Consider the following 19956-nt stretch of genomic DNA (forward strand, 5'->3'; position numbering starts at 1 on the left):
AAAGCCTCACGTAGGCTCGGGTATTTTATACGTAACCTTCAAGGTGCTCCTACCCTTACCAGACAACTCGCGACAGACATTCATAATACATCAGACATTCATTAGGCCTCAGCTGGAATTTGTGGCCATTATCTGCTCACCTCATTAAGCTTACCTAATCGCTACTCTCGAGTAAGTTCAAACGCATGCTGCTCGCTTCATTGCCTGCGATTATTACCGCGACTCTAGCGTGACTATGATTAAGTTGTGCTAATCCCTATCGTCTCTTGAATCATGTGGAATCATAGTATTCCTTTGCCTGTTTCACAAAATAATCCACAGCATGCACCCGTCCACCCTGCTGCTCACTCTTCCATCTCGTACATCCTGGCATCTGCATAATCATCTCAGCTTCCAGCATATCTTTGGCTTGACAATTTCATTCTATTCATCCACTTTGCCATGTGCCATTTAGCAATGGAATAATCTACCAGACAACATAGTTGACATTTCCAAACCTGCATCCTCTAGAGCACATTTAAGTATATTTCCTTAATGTGTCACCACTAACCACACTCAGCATTTAAGTTATCTCTGTCGAAGTTGTACACATTATTTTTGTTTCCTTCATTGCGTTATTAATATTTATGTTAGTGACTTATTCTTTCGTCTTTACCTGCTAGCAATGTATAATTTCTTCTTACTTTTTTGTTGTTTTCCTTGTATCCTTCCCTCACCCAATACTCCTTCAGGAGCCCTTGCGGTAACTGAATAAACAAATAAAAATTTAAATGCTCCTACCTAATAATAAGATGCAGGCTTATAAGTAAAATAATATTTTCCATAAGATTAAACACTGCTGGTTTGGGCTATTAAAAGGTACTGCTTCATGTTCTTTCAGTGGTTCTGACTGCATGAGGCAACTACAATGCTTCATATGAAACTATGGCGAGTTGGCACCGCCTGGTTGAGGAAGACGAAGTTGCACCTCTGCATGGCTCCCCGTGCTCGAGCCAGGTGGCACACTAGGAGAAGATCCGCAGCATCTTGACATCAGCGCGAGGTCTCGAGGTCGCATACATTCGAGTGACAAGTAAACTAAAGATGTGGGAAACAGATCATCTCAAGCGTTCCCACAAATGGCAACTTATGACGCTTCTCGATATGCACCGTTTCAAAGCAAGCAGCCCACAAATGATACCTCCCAGACACTGTCCTCGTCCCTCCTGATGCTCACACCATGCATTCATGGATCTTCTTGTCAGTGGTAATCTGATCAAGCCTCGAAGCCTACCCACTCCAGCAGGGCATGGAAACACCCCCACAACGTCCCTACGCCAAACCCCAAAGTACCTCACTTCGTCGCTGCTCTTAAGTTACCAGAGTTCTGGCAGTCGGGCTTGAAACTCTGGTTTCTGGGCATCGAGCTGCTTTTCCATCGACACCGTGTGCATCACAAGCAGCAAAATATGACCACGTCATCGGTGTGCTTACCGCCTGTGGTTATTTCCATCATCAGGGATATTCTGCACTCTCCGCCAAATCACAACCTGTACGACCATCTTACGGCAGAACTTAAATGCTGCACAACAGAGTTAAAAGAGCGTTGGTTGCAGCAGCTGCTCACTGCGAAGCAACTCGGTGACCGCAAGCTCACGGATCCCCTTTGTTGCATGACGCATGTAATCGGAGACCTCACCACTTCACTAGACACATCGATCCTTCGCAAGCTCTTTCTGCAGCGACTGCCACAGAAGGCGTGCACGATATTGAGTGTCGTCGTTGGAAATCTTGACTCATTAGTACAAATAACCAACAAGATCATAGATGTCGGTGTGCCCATAGTCTCTACAATCGAGAGACCACATGCGTCTTCTCCATTCCACACATCGGGGCGCAATGACCGATTGGACCGTCTCCTTGACGCTAACTGCTCACCTGCAAAGTCGACCAGCAGGCCACCGAGCTCAACTCACTCAAAGCAGACCGACACCACAGCTGCAATTGAGGCTGATCGCCAAGTCTTTTTCGTAATGTATGCTGGTACCACAACCGGTACGGCGACTGCACATGACAGTGCCGCCAACCTTATGCCTTTGCGGGAAACGCCCGTGCCATCCATGCACTGAAAGTGTCCAGTGCCATAGACCCAACGTTGAGCTGCCTGTTCTGCGTCACCGACTGCACTACCAAAGTTCGATACCTCGTGGACACAGGTGCTGAGGTATGTGTAATCCTTGCTACACTGGAGGAGCACCGATGCTGCCACACGAAGCCGCCTGTTAGTGTAGTCAATGATTCGACCATAGAGACTTATAGTCAGAAGTCTGTCACGCTTGACATGGGCTTGCAATGGACATTCCGGCAAGTTTTCTTAATCGCTGACGTACGCGCCAATCATCGGTGCGGATTTTCACTGGCACTTCACGCTTGTTGTAAATCTTCGACATAGCCGCCTCCTGGACTGAGACGAGCCTGCAGGCTTATGCCTCAGGAGCGAAGGAGAAAGACAACTGACCTGAATCGGCGCCGGAAAAGAACCACGAAGCGTGGCTTCGCGTGGCACGACCAGGCGCCATCTTTATTTTGTTCTTATGTGGGCGCGCGCTATCTGGGTTCTAGGCGCCACCCAAGGGAGGGTGCTACAGGGCTTCCACGTAAGCCAGCTTAAGGCGGTCTAAGCTGACTGCCTCTTCACGGCCGTTCTGTAGTAGGGTGGCAGTTTTCGGGATGCGGTGGAGGACGCGGAATGGTTCGTCGTAAGCCGGGGTTAGTGGAGGTCGGACGGCGTTGCGCACGAAAACATGTGTTGAAGTGGTCAGGTCGTAGTGCACGAAGATTGTGTTGTGGTGGGAAGGATGGGGCGGAGTGGGCTGGAGGTCTTTAACACAGTCCAGAAGGTGTTGTAGGAATGCTTGTGGCTGGGCTGGTAGCTGTGTTGATGTAAAGAAGTCTCCGGGGAGATGCAGAGAGCTGCCGTACACCAGCTCTGCTGCTGAGCACTGTAGGTTTGCCTGGAGGACGGCCCGTAAACCCAGGAGCACAAGGGGCAAGGCGTCAACCAAGGTGGTGCAGTTGAGGCGGGTAGCCAGGGCGGCCTTCAGTTGTCAGTGAAAAGGTTTCACCATGCTGTTGGCTCACGGGTGATACGCAGTGGTACGGCAATGTCTGGCGCCGCGAATGCGATTAAGGCAAGCAAACAGGGAGGACTCAAATTGGCGTCCACAGTCTGTTGTCACGGTGCCAGGACAACAAAAGCGAGATACCCATGCAGAAATGAAAGTGCAGGAAACAGTCTCAGTGGTGATGTCATGAATGCGAACAGCCTCCGGCCAGCGCGTGATACGGTCGACCATGGTGAGTATATAATAACCCTGAGACATGGGTAGAGGGCCCACAATGTCTGGATGAACATGGTCGAAACGACGGCTGGGTGGAAGGAAGGCTTGGGCAGGCGTCTTGGTATGACAGGATACCTTTGTCGTCTGGAAGGGCAGACACGTGCGCATCCAAGCGTGCACATCATCGTTCATTCCGTACCAGACATAGCCCTGGGTGAGAAGGCGCTGAGTAGCCCAAATACCTGGGTGACATATGTCATGTACAGTGTGGAAAATGGTGCGACGTAGTGAAGCCGGAACAAAATCGCGGGGAAAGTCTGCTGAGACATTGCGCCACAAGGGCTCAGGCGAGCATGGATGGGGCACAAGCCGTAGTCGGAGAGAACGAGGGTTCTCCCAAAAAGCGGCGAGTGCTCTGTCATTCTGCTCTGCGGAAGAGAACGCGGCCCAGTTGACGGTTGGAGATGGCGAGTCAACCGGAGCTATACGAGAAAGGGCATCAGCGGCGGTGTTGTCGGCAGCTTTCACGTGACGGATGTCGGTTGTACATTCCGAAATACAAGTGAGCTGGCAGACTTCGCGTGACACGTACTTCGATGAGTTGGTGCGGAAAACATACGCCAGTGGCTTATGATCGGTCAGCATGTAAAACTGGCATCCTTCAAGAAAATGTCAAAATTGCTGTATCGCAGTGTAGATGACTAGTAGCTCTCGGCCGAAGTAGCTGTAGTGGGTCTCAGCAGGAAGAAGCTTCCGAGAGTAAAAGGACAAAGGTCTCCAGTTGGAGTTAAAGTAATGCTGTAAGACGGCACTGACGACCACGCTGGAGGCATTCACCATTAACCGAGCTGGGGCGTTGATGCACGGATGGATAAGAAGCGCCGCGTTCGCGACTGCTTACTTGGCAGCAGTAAAGGCGGCCTGGGCTTCTGATGACCAAGAAATGGCAGAGGACGGCCCAACGGTTGACTGAAAGAGGTCGGCGAGCGAGCAAGGCAGCTCTGCACAGTGTGGTATAAAGCGCCTGGAAAAATTCACAAGCCCCAGGAATTGGCATAACTGGTGCAGTGTTGTAGGCTGGGGGTAATCCTGAATGGCCTTGATGTGGAATGGGAGAGGGTGTATACCCTCGAGTGACATGTGATGGCCCAAAAACTCAGATGCGCTGAAAACACACTTGGAGGCGTTCCCAACCAGGCCGTAGTGCTGTAGACGTTGGAACAAAGCACATACACGGTGCTCATGATCTTCAGGCGCAGGGCTGGCGATGAGGACGTCGTCAAGGTACGCGAACACAGTAGGAAGGCTCCGCGTGACCTCAACGATCAACTGCTGGAAGGTTTGAGCTGAATTGCGGAGTCCAAATGGCATCCGCATGTACTCAAACAAACCAAAGGGCTTCGTGATGGCAGTTTTGGGTATGTTGATGGATTCTATGGAAATTTGGTGGCACGCCTTAATCAGGTCCACTTTGTTAAATATGGCACAGCTGTTGAGGTGCGGTGTAAAGTCTTGGACGTGAGGCAGCGGATAGCTGTCGTGGCCAGTTTGGCATTCAACGCTCGATAGTCTCCACAGTGACGCCAGTCACCGGGATCACGCTTGGGCACTAAATACAGCAGAGAAGCCCACGAATTGGATGACGGGCGTATAATATTGAGCTGCAGCATGTGGTCGAACTCCCGCTTGGCGATAGCTAGACGGTGCCCAAACAAGCAGCGGGGTCGAGCGGCTGTTGGTGTACCATGGGTGACGATGTGGTGTGTCACCGTATGTTTAGGCGGCTGAGTGAGGTTGGTTGGCTTTGTTAACTCCGGAAAATCCGCCAAGATTTTTTTAAATGGAGAGGAAGGTATCAGTGTGCGGATGCCCATGGGAGCAAGGTCGGACAGGACTCCAGAGATGGAGAGACGAGTCAGACCGTCTGTGTGACGACGACGCCGCAAGCTGCCGTCCAAGTCAAAGTAAGAGAGGAAGTCCGAGCTGATGATCGGGTGAACCACGTCTGCGGTGACGATGACCCATCGAAAAGTGCGGCGTAGGCGAAAGTGGAGGGTGAGAGATCGGAGTTCGTACGTCGCTATAGACGAGGCGTTGGCAGCACGAAGCAACTGCCCTGATGAACTGGAACGATCAGCCTTAGCAGGGGGAACCATGCTGATTTACGCGCCCGTGTCTATAAGGAACCTGGCGCCGGAGAACCTGTCGGTTACCATAAAAAGGCGGCTGGGACGACAAGCGAGACCACACGCCACTGTCAGTGAACTTGGCGGGCGTTTCCCGGCCACGAACAGGGATGTGTGCAATTCGTGGCTCGGTGTCGGAAACGCCGGGGTACCATCAGGGAGGCGGAGGGCTGGGACTCCGAGTTTGACGTGTGCGCGGAAGAGCGCGATGACCGAGACGAGGCAAACGGTTTCCCTGCGGGAGTTTCTGGAGTGCGGTGATTGAGGTGGCGAGCTAATCAATGCGGGCCTCAAGGCGCCAAATTGCTGGGTCTGTAAACAGTAAGACAGCAATGATGGACGGGGAGGTCACCTCATCGGCGAGCTCCGCCAGGCGGTCCAGGGTGACGTCACCGGCCGCCGCGAGGACGAGGCGGATGGGCTGGGAAACGCGTTGGAGGAAAAGCTCTCGAAGCAACGCTGAGTGAGTGAGGATGTCGCGGTGCCCGAGAAGCTGTCGCATCGGGCGCATCAGTTGGGAGGGGCGCCGGTCGCCAAGGTCCTCCTCGGTAAGGAGCTGCTGGAAGCGGGTGAGCTCCGACGGCATGAATCCCTCCAGAACCTTGGTCTTGTGGTGCTGATGTGGTGTAGCACCCGTGGGGGCGGAGAGAACGTCCAAGAGCTCGCTGCGCAACATTAGGAGGAAGGACTGAGGCGACGTGGTAGCAGCGCGTCGTTTCTCAGGTGAGGCAGAACTGCGCCTTGACCTCATGAAACCAAACTTGCGGGTTCTAGGGCCAGAAGGGTGGGAGGCGAAGCTGCAGCGACGTTTTGCGGACGTGATCCTGTTTGGTGGAGGGTTCGGGCGGATCAGTCATTGTGTTCGTCCTAGGTCACCACTTGTAGGCTTATGCCTCAGGAGCGAAGGAGAAAGACAGGTGACCCAAATCGACGCCAGAAAAGAACCGCGAGCCGTGGCTTCGCGTGGAATGACGAGGCGCCGTCTTTAATTTCTTCTCATGCGGGCGCGCGCTATCCGGGTTCTAGGCGCCGCCCAAGGGAGAGCGCAACAAGCTTAACGATTCAAGGTGTGACATCGCACTTAACACCCTCGCGTCTTGTAAAGTGTCCCCACCGTAGTCCACACTTCACCAAGGATTCTCTGACCTATTTTGAGCCCCGTTTCGTGAAGAACCAGTAAGTCACAACGTTACACATCGCATCGTGGCGGTCGGAGCACCCAATTTCGCACTTCCTCATCGTCTCGCTCCTGCTCGCTACAAGATTGGGCGGCAAGAGTTCAAGCACAAGCTTGAGCTCAGATATACCTGCACCTCATCCGGTCCCTGTCGTCGCCGCTCTACATGGTCTCCAACCCCACAGGTGGCCTTGTGGTGATTACCATGCTCTTAACAAGGTGACGGTACCGGACCGCTATCTGATACCACACATACAAGACGTCACTTCTTCGTTGCATGGCTGCACCATCTTCCGAAGAATTGCCTTGGTGAAAACATACCACCAAACACCTGTAGAATCTTCTTCATGCCGAAGACTGCCATCATAACACCTTTTAGCATGTTTTAATATCTACGCATGCCCTTCAGTCCACTAAATGCCGCTCAAACATTTTAACGGTTCGTAGACCTAGTGCTCCGTAGCTTGACAGGGTGTTTCGCAAACATTGATGATGTCCTCGTTTTCAGAAACTCAGCAGATGCTCATGATGTTCATCTTCGTAAAGTTTTTGAGCGCCTCCGAAATTACGGATTTATGGTGAATGGACCCAAGAGTGAGTTTGGCATTCCTGCATTGGAGAGGGGCGGTGCTTCCTTGGTCATTGCGTGGATTCCCATGGGATCTCTCCTCCATCGCCTCATGTGGAAGAAATCATCCAGTTTCCATGTCCCTCGACTGCAAAGAAACTGTGGGAATTTCGTGGTCTCACCAACTACTACTGATGGTTGATTGCTTACGGCACCACCATCCTGCACCTGCTTCATTTCCTGCTGTACAGTAAAACAAAGTTGAACGGTGCCATCTGCTGGACAGATGACGCTGAGACAGCCTTCAGCTCCATCAAGGAGGCTCTCGCTAACACAACCTTTTTCACTTATCCAAAGTGCGACGCTTTCACGTCCCTCACGGTTGACGCCTCGAGCGTTGCTGTCGGAGCAGTACTGCAGCAATTGCCCGATGAAGGTTGGCATCCAGTAGCTTTCTTTTCACGAAAGCTTGCACCACCTGAGTGCCATAACAGCACCTTCTGTCACGAACTGCTGGCGGCCTACTTGATGGTAAAACATTTCCGCCACTTCCTCGAAGGTCGGGAATTTCACATCCTTACGGACCACAAGCCGCTCATGTACGTTTTGACTGCTGCCAATTCTTCCCACACATCCCGTGAGATCTGCCAACTTGCCTACATTTACGCATTTACAAGTGACATCTGACATGTCCGTGGTACTGACAGTCCCGTTGCTAACGGCCTGTCACGGATAGAAGTCAATGTGACTATTGACGAGTGTCCGCTTGTGGATTGGTTACCATGGTTACAGCACAATGAGAGGACAGCGAACTGCTGGCTCTTTGACATAAGGACAGCTCTCTTGCATTGAAAGACGTGCCACTTCCATGCTGTGCGGTTTCCTTGGTTTGCGACACTTCTGCTAATTGCTCTTGCGCCTACGTTCCAGTACCACTTCATCACAGTGTCTTTGATGTTTTATATTCTTTGTCGCATCCTGGAAACCATCTGATTCAGCACCTCGTCATGACATGATACTCTGGCCATGCATGAACACTGATGTCCGTCGCTGGACAAGTACTTGTCTCAAGTGCCAGCAAGCCAAAGTTCAGCGACACACAGTTATTCACTTTGGTACATTCGTGCTTCAGTCACATGCATTTTGACCTAGTTCGCTCACTGCCTTCAGCTAAAAACAGCCAATATGTGCTCAGATACATCGACCCGTTCACACGATGGCCTGAAGCTCTACCACTCAGCAACATCACGGCAGAGTCAATGACCCGTGGACTCATCGCATTGTGGATCAGCTGCTATGGAGTTCCCACGATGATGTGCAATACGGGCTGATGCTTTCTGCTGTACAGAAGAGCTCGTGTTCAGCACGACCCTAAGGCTTCCTGGCCAGTTCTTCGGTACTTCGCAAGCTCAGTCGCCTGATATCGGGGACCAGTTGCCTCAGGATTGCTGTGAATGCCGTGTCTCCTGTTCAAATCTGTCAGCACTTATGACACACCTTCATCAGTCGTGCTCTCGGCAACTGCATGCACGTTTTTGTGCAGCATGATGTGGTCCCACCACCTCTACAGCCACCTTATGACAGACCCTTTAAGGTCATCAAGCGCTGCCCCAAGCACTTCGTCCTCGTCCTCAATGGATGCGAAGACAGTCTCTCCCTGGACAGGATTAGGCCGGCCTTCCTAAAGACTGACACCATCGTCGGAGATGACAGCTGACACGGACCACCCGAAGCTTCAGCTTCGCCAATGCGAAGCGGCTGCCTACCCTGTGCTCTGAGGGAAGTGCTCCTTCACCCTGTGGCTTCCTCGCTAGACGGGGGACCCAATGGCGAGCCAGTATCGGCAGACTGTGGAAGAGTGCATGGCTCTCCACGCTCAAGCCAGGCAGCACATGAGAAGAACATATTTGACATCAGCGCACCGGGTCTCGTGGTCACCTACATTCGAGTGACATAAAATAATGTTGTGAGAAACAGATAACAGGACGTATTCTCGGATGGTTGCTTCCGGCGATATCACATTTAGTCTGCATTTATTGGCTGCTTGAGCAAAACTGGTTGAGCTGATTGGCTGGTTGAGCACTATGTCACGCGAAGGCGAAAGTATTCTCGAAAGTGATCATTCAAGATTATATACCCTTCTCACGCCTTCTCACAAAACCAACTACTATTAGTGATCTATTAGTAATGCCTGTGCCAAGTTATGACCATGTGAGGTACACAAAATGCTGATCACCAGACCTGCAGTGCTACTGAATACAAAATAAGGAATCAACAAACGTTTTTTTTTTCAGTGCCGCTCACACAAGTGAGTCTTTGACTTCGAATGGCTGAATTTTTGTGCGAGTGGCTTGACTGGTTATCACCTTCTTAGTTGTGTAAAGCTATTTTGTTTTGCACTTCCATTTTGTGAGCCTGTAGTGACCGTCCGTCACTACACATTGTCCCCACTTCTGGGAAATCCAGTTACCTCACCTGACCTTTACGCGGGGGTCATTGCCCCCTGCTTTTGCTTGGAAGTGTGGTGACTGCCCGACTGGGGCGCCACCACAGCCACTCGGCAAGCCTGCTTTTACTGTGGGATAAAGCCAGTCGACTCTCCATTCTCAACCTGTCAAAACGTATATTACTTGCCTCTGCTGAACTGATTTCCAACAAGTCGTGACCCCACGTATCGCCCGCGAGCAGCTTGTGTTTAGTTTCCCAACAATGGACACAACCACGCACGTCTTTCTGCGGCGTGACTCTTTCAAGCCACTATTGTCTCATTGAGAAAACCTTGAAGATTGACATTTGTGGTAAAGAAGAGACAGTGTCCTTCGACCGCGTGAAATCAGCCTATCTTGAACATTAGCGCTTCATTCCTTCCGCCATTCACACCTAAGCCTCCGGCATTCTAGGGGGGAGTCTTTTTAGCGACCGCCCATCACTACATGTCCCCACTTCTGGGGAATCTAGTTACGTCGCCTGGCCTCCACGTGGTGGTCATTGCCTCCTGCTCTTTCTTGGTAGTGAGCTGGCTGCCCGGCTAGGGTGCCACCATAGCCACTCGGCAAACTTGCTTTTACTATGGAATAAAGCCAGTCGACTCTCCGTTCTCAACCTCTCAAAATGTGTATTACTTGCCTTCGCTAAACCGAGCTCCCAACAAACCCCATGTTATTTTTAAATAATTTTGCTTCCTAAGCCAAACTATAATTGATGCTATGTACTGTAATTACTCCATTTTTCAGAAGAACAATGGTACAGTGTATAACAACGTCACATTATATAAGATTTGTCATCATTGAAACAGTCACGAGGGCATGTGCGGTGGTTCAGGAGGTACTGCTAGTACTCGTAAGATATGGACGATATGGTCTGGAGATATGGTCTTTGTTTCACTTTCTACAGTGAGTGAAAATTTTTATTAATAGTATGAGTCATGGTATACGTAAACACTTTCTCATGCTTTGGAACACCATCACTATGGCATGAGGTGCATTGTCTGCCCTATTCCAGCTACAGGTCCTTTCTGGATACCAGAGCTTGCATTTTGTTGTTGTTTTTTGTGACAAATGGAGTACATGTGCACCTCGTTTCGCTCAATTTCTGAGATAGTGATAAAAAAAAGAAAAACAATATATTGCTAGTCTGGTAAATATTTCACACTCAGATCTGGCATTTTGTGCATGTTTTATGTACTACTACAACTACAGTGGCTGCTTCAAAAAATGACACAAGTCGCCATAAGATGAAAAGAGAACTTGTATAAAAATTAAGTGAAATCGAATAAGTTTTTTACAGTGCATGCAAGAGCCCCGAGTGGTTGGCACTTAATATGTGCCTGTTGACCTGTGGGACACATAATTTGGTTATGTGCATGTCTACAAGAACTTCATAGCATCACTTCAAGTGACACACTGCAAAGTGTGACCATAGAACCACTTGAAACAATACTGCCACTACTGCCATCTATAGCTTCTCACATCACCCTGATGTTCATGATATTGTGTTACTTTAATACATCAAAATATGTCTATGTGATAAATTTTAGTGCACATTACTTTTAAATGGATGAGCTTTAGTATACATGTTCTGTATAAACTGCAACAGTATCTTGATTGACAAATTCTGTATATACTTTGTATCTAATGGATTGTATCTTGAATTAATAATAAATTGAAACTCAAAGTTTGAGCAGGGAGGTTTACTTTAATTGCCCTTGAGCTATTTGCTACTTATGAGCTCTGCAAGTACAACACGCTCATCAATCATAATACATACTGCTGTGAAACTTTGGCACGTTATTTCATAACAATGTGCACCAAAAAACAGTTTCATCTGAGATAGTTCATTCCTCATTAGTGCAGTGTACAGCCTAAATTTACAAACACAACATGGGAGAGCCAACACGACAGTCCTATGTTGTTTTGCCCCTTTCATTCCTGCTTGCAAATTTCAGCAGTACACTACAGTAACCATGTGCACCACTAGTTAAATTAAACATGGTTATAATAAATTCCTTCCAGTCTTTAGCTGCAAGTATGAGCATTTGTGGCAGCTGCAATACTGTTGTCACTATGACAGAAGGAAAAAATATAAGGTAAAAGAAGTACACATTTTAGTTAAAGAGATTTAATTCATTTTAAAATGCCAAATATGCTTCACTGATGCTATGTTGTTCCCGTATGCTGTAAAATGTTTCAGGAATGCTTTAAAATTATTTTTTTCACAAATATAACCAGAAGAATCGTGTTCCTGATGTCACAGCTTGTGCACACTTGAGAAAAAAAGGAATGTTTTTGAGCATTAATGGCAGATATGAAGCTGCACCAGGGCACAGGGTATGCGCTATCAAGCTTTCATTGCTCTAAATACCTAAGAAAATGTCGAAGAAAAGGCCTATGTTTGCCTTGCATAAAAATGTTCTTTGGTAAATATTTTCCTTGTGCATATGATCATCTGTTATGTAATCTGTTCTATCAGAGCTGTAAGTGCTTGAACAGTTTCTAATGCGGTGTCTTAAATTAAGGTTAGTGCAGATACACTAAAAGATGACATGTTTACTCATACATGCCACAGTTAATATCAATATTGGTTACATTTCTTATATCCAAGTTGCGTCAATTGCAAGTTACATGTTCTATTTTGAATTTTAGAATTTGGGAACTTTGGCAGTGTATTTTGGCTGCACAAGCTGTTAAACATGATGGCTGTGTGAACATAAATCCAATGTGCAGAAATAAGAGTTGGTGTTTATATTGCACCTCTATGGAGACTTATGAGGCACTCATTAGTGTCATTGTGAAAAGGCATGTTAATCATAAGTTTGAAAGCATTGCCGATAGTATTGCAGTATGTGAGTTGAAATTCTTTAAAAGCAAAAATGTAGACCACTTGTAACACACAGCCTATATAATGCAGTTTTCTAGCCCTGTAAAACTGCAAGGCTCATTTTGTATAACATTTGCACTGTTTCTGCCAACAGCTAGTTTGTCTTATTTGTACTGATCTACTTATTCAAGTGCTGGAGAAGTCTCGTGAGGAACGTTATGTGCTGTGCTGCTTATACATGTACGTTAGCTTTTTCATTTGGTAAGTTAAAAGTTACCACCCTAATGTTTACTCATCTAGCAACAAGGTGGTGCCATAGTTATGCTATGGCTCACTTGGTTCAATTCGCAATTCCTACTCAAGATGACAGTACCAGCTACATTTTTAATGATCTCTCAATTATTTTATTGTTTTCTCCTTCCTGCATGTTCCAGATTTATACAACTGGTCTACAATGTAACTGCAGCTGGTCGGAAGAACAGATATGATCAGTGGTACGTTAGTTTGACACGCAGCTTGAGTAGCAATTATAGGCAATTTGTCAAGCAAATGTATTAATGGCAACCAACTGCGGTTAATATCACATGTAACTTACCTTGAACATATCACCATCTGCCCATAGTTCTTTTCATTTGAGGGCTTTTCACTTAAATAGTAAATATATATCACAGTGAGTGTTAACATACAAAAAATAACATGTTTGGCACTCAATGCCAATATGCTTCATCTCAACTTACCAAGCACAGTGGCCACCTCATGTGTCATGGACACTCCTTCCACAATAGAGTGCTTGAGATGCTTTTGTGTAGGCACTTCAGTAGGAAGCTCGCTCGTCCCATGATCTGGTGTCACTTGAGACACCTGTAAAGGTAAGTCAAGTAGACATGGAGGCACCAGTGGAGCGCATGTGGTCTGCTTGGATGCACCGTGCTGGGTTTATAAACTGCTAGATATCTCGGACCTCACGGCAAGTTGTATGTACTTTGTATACATCTTGCACAATGGTTCATGTCATAAAACCTATAAAATGCGTAGAGAAAATAGAGTTGATACATATTCCTTTGTGAATAGAAAAGGCGCCCATGTTGAACAATGGCAGAGGACAAGGAAACATGCAGGATGAGTGCTTGACCCTTGTTCTTGTTTAGTTCGTACTCCTCCTTTCTTTAGATGAATGATACAGTAGCTGTTTATGAAGCGCCCCCTTTCAAAATGTACATGTTATCCGGTGTCCCATGACACACGAGTATGGAATCTGGTAGTTAATGTAAATATTGTGTCGTGGGACAAAACGACAAAACGAGCGACACATACACATGTTGTGCTACGTGTGTCCCTGTCTCTCCTTTCATACTTGTTTTTCAACTGCTACCTAAGCCAAATTGTGCCCATGTTTATGGACTCCAGCTGCAGTCTGGGGTTTTTGCACTTGTACACAGCTTGTACTGTAATAGACATTACCATTCTAATTCTATACGTGTTCCTACAGATTGCTTCTCTGTATGAACATCAAGAGACGGGAACCGATGTTGTACACATTACTATCCCAGCAAAATAAAGTGCATCAAAAACTATCAACCACCTCATCCAGTATTTTGTCCCCCCCCCCTCCGCCCTTCAATGTAATACCTCTCACAAGGGGTGTTCGAGGTAACAAAATAAATTTGTCCAGGAAACAAGAACCATTACCCTATTTTTTTCTATAGAAGTTAACGTAAAATAAGGAAATTTAGCCACTATATAATGGTGACAGCTACTCGTTAGTCGCAGTTAAAAGAAAATAATAATCTAAGAAGAAACTTCATAATTTTGGAAAGTAAAGTGAGAAGAGAGTTAAACAGAAATGCCTTAGCTGAAAGTAATCTCCTTTGATGCCTTTACTAACAGGAATTCCTGTAACAAGGGCCAGTTTGCACATAACAGAATCCATACCACTGGCCCCACATGAAATGCTCAGAAATAGAAGCCGACTCTTGCATGACCACTAACCCATGCCCGTAACATATTATGCTGTAATTATAAAAGCAGGCCAGTTAATATGTTTGAAGTGGCAAGGTATAGTTCTTAATTTTTAAGCAGCTATGAGATACTGCGCAGGTGCATAAAGTTTGTGCAGAATGTTGAAGCAAGTGAGGAATGGCTCACTGTGGAGCATTTTATTGGTGAGGCATCATTGGATTCACTTGGTTCGAAATGCTTTAACAGCAGAACTACCGATCCAGCTTAAAAGGCAGTGTTTACAAGAGAATTAAAACCTGGCAGACCTTTGCTATTTTGTGGACGAATACAGACTAGTATGCATTGGTGGAGGACTGGAAAGCGTCAAATAAATGCCAAAAACCGAACATTCATTGTTGCTGCTAGACATGCATCACTTTGCGGTTCTGGGGCTAGGAGCTTTGCATGTTTACATGATGTGTAAAGGCACAATAGCTTCAGTGAACTATGTCGGCGACCTGTTTTGGGTTATATGGGCATGGTGTGTGACAAAGATAGCGATAACCTGCTGCATGATTCAGGCATGTTTTTGACCAAAGCCATCATAGCTATGCAACTATAAGAGGTCTGTGTTATTGAAAGCTACTGGAGTCGATATCAAAGGACCCAATTTTTTCAAACAGAACTTGAAGCTGCAATCACAAAGTGTACACCATACTAGTTGCTCACATAACTAAAATCAAATTAAATTCTGGGATTTGATATGCCAAAACCACAACCTGATTATGAGGCACGGTGTAGTGGGGGACTCTGGATTAATTTTAACCACCTTGGATTCTTTAATGTGCTGCTGGCATAACTAACTATGCACGAGAGTAACATGCTTTGAATGGGCACAAGCTTTCCTGCTGGCATTCTACCATTTTTTGCGGCAAGACAAGGATTGCCAAGTTTCATTTATTATGACAATGCTGGAAGAAAGTAACTCCACTTGTGCATCTCTACACAAATATTTAATTCTAAATACTTCATGTACCTCATGATTGAGGATAGGGGATAGGTGGAAATGGTTAGTGAAGCCCTAAGACATTTCTTGCGAACTCCTTCGATCAAATATTTTTTAGAACAACTCGGTACTTTCCTCATTGGGGTTGTCATGTGTTCACAACTACTGAGTACAGCACATGACTGAGATCAATAGATTCCTATAATCGTGCACATTAGCACATCTTCTAATAAGTCAGCAACCCACTAATTTGCCAGACAGCAAATCATTGAGTGGCTCAACTACACAAACTGACACAAAGAAATGTATGTGGCATCTCCAGCACTGCCAACGATTGCTGGATCATTTTTGGAAACTCCGGAAACATGATTATTTATTTAATTATGCTTCAGTTTACAAATATCCTGCATGTGAAGCTCAAAACTTGCAAACGTTGGTAACTTGCAATGGTAGACGTAATCAATAAAACAGAGTCGCTGCGTACACTGGCAAAGTTTTGGTCATGTACTATAAAGCTGGCAGATTTGTACGGGCATGCGTATTGCAATGGAAAGAGGTTCAGAAAGACCTGTGCACAACACCTACTATATGAAGATCAACTTGAGTATACTTAAGAGTGTTTGGGCATCAAGAAAGAAATGCAAGCAGTACAGAGCCAGCTTTGGATACCAAAGCATTTGGCCTAAATTAGACACAAGTATGAAAGATGCATATGACAGGCACATTTCTTCCATCTCCCATCCAGAACGAGCCTGACTCATGCATTAGGTTAGCAATGTGAATGAGACCACAATAGTTAGCGTCTTTTCGTGTGCATCTGTAGTACTTGTTGAAATAAAAGCAAATGTGATGTTATGATGCATATATTAGTTTGTTCTCTCTGTTTCACAAGGACTGCCTAGTTATGCCAAAAAAAAAACCCTTTCCACTATGTGTATATAACTACTGAATCTAAACAGTTTCCGCATAATCTTCAATTTGCGTTAATGCAACGAATTATAAACAGACTGCAAGCCAGCTTGGCTTATTAGTTCGATCTCACACTTGGGCTATAGCAGCTATTGGCATTATTGCTGTTGAAACCTTGCCACCTCGAAGGCACTGCTTTAACTACTCATGCAAGTACCCTGTTGTACATGCAAATGCAACATGTGTAGTTGTGGCAGTGTTCATTTTCAGAAAATACGAATAAAATGTAATGCCAGTCTTTCATTACTCAGTGTGCCAATATACGTGCACTTTGAATTTTTATTGCAACTTTAATTCTTTCGGCTTCTGAGTGGTTGATGGTAAGTGAAGAACAATGCTGACAGGATAATCCATGCTGTGTCGGTGGCTGAAAAATTTACATTCACAATAGCTGCCTGCTGCTCATGCTTGTTAGAGTTCTCTTGTTAGGCAGTGAAAATGGTGATGGTATTGTTAGGCATTGAACATGGTGATTATGTAGAACCATGACCATACCATCATCATCAGCCTGGCTATGCCCACTGCAGGGCAAAGGCCTCTCCCATACTTCTCCAACTACCCCGGTCATGCGCTAATTGTGGCCATGTCGTCCCTGCAAACTTCTTAATGTTCTTTCTGCTGCCCCGTGCTACGCTTCCCTTCTTTTGGAATCCAGTCCGTAACCCTTAAATACCATCGGTTATCTTCCCTCTTCATTACATGCCCTGCCCATGCCCATTTCTTTTTCTTGATTTCAACTAAGATGTAATTAACTCACGTTTGTTCCCTCACCCAATCTGCTCTTTTCTTATCCCTTAACGTTACACCCATCATTCTTCTTTCCATAGATCGTTGTGTCGTCCTCAATTTAAGTAGAACCCTTTTCTTAAGCCTCAGGTTTCTGCCCCGTAGGTGAGTACTGGTAAGACACAGCTGTTACACACTTTTCTCTTGAGGGATAATGGCAACCTGCTGTTCATGATCTGAGAATGCCTGCCAAAAGCACCCCAGCCCATTTTTATTCTTCTGATTATTTCAGTCTCAGCATCCGAATCCACGGTCACTACCTGCCCTAAGTAGATGCATTCCCATACCACTTCCAGTGCCTCGCTACCTATCACAAACTGCTGTTCTGTTCCGAGACTGTTAAACATTACTTTAGTTTTCTGCAGATTAATTTTTAGAGCCATCGTTCTACTTTGCCTGTCCAGGTCAGTGAGCATACATTGCAATTGGTCTGCCGAGTTACTAAGCAAGGCGATATCATCAGCGAATCGTAAGTTACTAAGGTTTTCTCCATTAACTCTTATCCCCAATTCTTCCCAATCCAGGTCTCTGAATACCTCCTGTAAACACGCTGTGAATAGCATCGGAGAGATGGTATCTCCCATATGACCATATAGGTTGAGCCATTTATCTTCTTGCAACATCCTTTCATAGTTGCGAACAGCAAATGAGGCAACTTAATCTAAATAGACATTTGCCATCATACTAAAGGTGGTTAAACAGAAGCTCGCGGTGTTTTAAATGAAAATTTCTTTGCCTCTTCCCACAACTTTGCGGGTGCTGTCTTGCCGAGTAGGGAACTTTGGCCACTATGTTCACGCATAGACAACCAGAACAAGAGGTCCGGGTTTTGGCAAGTAAAACCCCAGAATTATAAATAAAGTTAGAACAGGGGGCAATTGAAGAAATCAGCAACAGAAAATTGAAGAAGTCTGCTACAGAGAAGTGAACGAGAAGTATGCAACCGAAGCAGTCGAGTGTGGAGAATGAATGAGGTGAAGAAAATGGCACCAGAGCGTGAATGAGTGAGGAGCAATGAGCTACAGAGAAGTGAAGAAGTGTGGAGAAATAAGTGAAATGAACAAAGAAAAGGGAAAATGAACAAATCCACTCAGGTCAACAAAAACAAACAAAATAGAATCATACCATGCAATAAGCAAGGAGTGTTGAGCTACAGAGAAGGGAAGAAGTCAGTAACAGAAAACAGAAGTTGGCTGAAGAGAAATGAAGAATTACTTCAAACCTGCGGTCATTTATAGAAACATTTCTGTCCATACTATTATTTTCCCTTATACTCGTGTAAACTATATTATGCAAACATGAATGAAAGCTTCGCTGAACACACATTTCCACATAACCGTAGGATCCGCTAAATTTTCTTTTCAAGTGATCAGTCTATGTGCTAAACTAGTACCATTGCGTTTTCTCCCTATTCCTCATGGCCTAATTTTCCCTTGAGGTCACAGTCATCAGCCTCTTTCTTACTACTGCATACATTAACATGCAGCACATGCTTTGCAAGCAGTAGTAGCTTTTCCAAGCACCTGCCGTCACTGATGAACTGGAAGCTTACTTCCTATAGCACCAGCCATATTGCTGAAAGGTCATGCGTTTGGTTCCTATGCGACCAGTAATACAGTATTTTCTTAGCCTTGCTTTATTGCTGCCAGGTAGAGGGTTTCCAATCAATCAATTTCCAATCAGTGCAGAATTTTCTGTCCTCTATTACTTGACTAGTGATGGAGCATGATTGTCTAGCTTAGCGATGTTATGTGACAAAGGTGAAATTAATGATACCCTACGAGAGACTGCAATCGCATGACTATAGCCTGGTTAATACTGCCATTTTAAGCATGTATACGCAGAAAAAATGTGGCAACTTAGTAACCATGCTGTCCCATATAGAAAATTGTTGCACCTCTGTCTTTATGGTCACAAAATGCATAAACTTTGTGCCCAAACATACAGGTGTATACTGCCATATGCTGGGGTGCAATGCCACTCCCTGCTTGCAATGCCTCTACCAATAACTACCTCACTTCAATTCCACATGCACACCAACATTTTGCAGTAACTAACACACATTACTTTTAGCCTGGCAGTGCATGAAAGTGACCCTATTTTATTTTATAAACATTGCTGCAAGTTCTTGCATCATGCTGATCAAGTTCTTGCTGCGATGGATATTGAAGACAGGTACATGCACAAAAACGGAAAGCACAAGACAAACTGGCCCAGTGTTCATATATTTTCAAATGCACATAATGAAACCTAAGGCCCTAATTGATCGGGAGCTATATGTTCCATTTTCAGTGAAATTTCTGCAAAATATATTTTCTCAGTTTCAAACTGTCAAATCATGCAAAAGCTACCAAAAAGTTGTGTTATTCCTACCCATGTGTGAGACAAAAGCTAGTTGGCTTTTGTTTATTAACTTACTTTAGTACAAACCAAAGGGAAATTGTTTTAAACATACAATATACACTCCATACAAATGTTGACCGTTTACAGAGAGAAAGCACATCATCTGTAAAGACACTAAATGGTGTACTAAATTTTGAGAGCAATTAAATATTTCTTCAGGTGTATATATTTTTTTTACTTTATACTGACATTTTATCATAATGCATTCACTTATGTTCTCATAGAGCCTTTTTTATGCACTGCGAAAGAAAACTGTATGGAATAACGAATGCCTGGCAGATATTGGG

General features: G+C 45.6%; 1 protein-coding gene across 1 annotated transcript in view; it reads right to left on the reverse strand.

Annotated features, from left to right (window-relative positions):
* The window catches only part of sls (sallimus), a 285614-nt gene that overhangs the window by 105465 nt on the left and 160193 nt on the right, over positions 1 to 19956 (reverse strand). Inside the window, exon 127 of the mRNA XM_072287454.1 lies at positions 13305 to 13428. Coding sequence (XP_072143555.1) covers positions 13305 to 13428 — 124 coding nt within the window. The remainder of the gene's footprint in view (positions 1 to 13304; positions 13429 to 19956) is intronic.

The sequence above is a fragment of the Dermacentor andersoni genome, chromosome 1 (assembly GCF_023375885.2).
Source record: "Dermacentor andersoni chromosome 1, qqDerAnde1_hic_scaffold, whole genome shotgun sequence".
In the NCBI taxonomy this organism is placed as follows: domain Eukaryota; kingdom Metazoa; phylum Arthropoda; class Arachnida; order Ixodida; family Ixodidae; genus Dermacentor; species Dermacentor andersoni.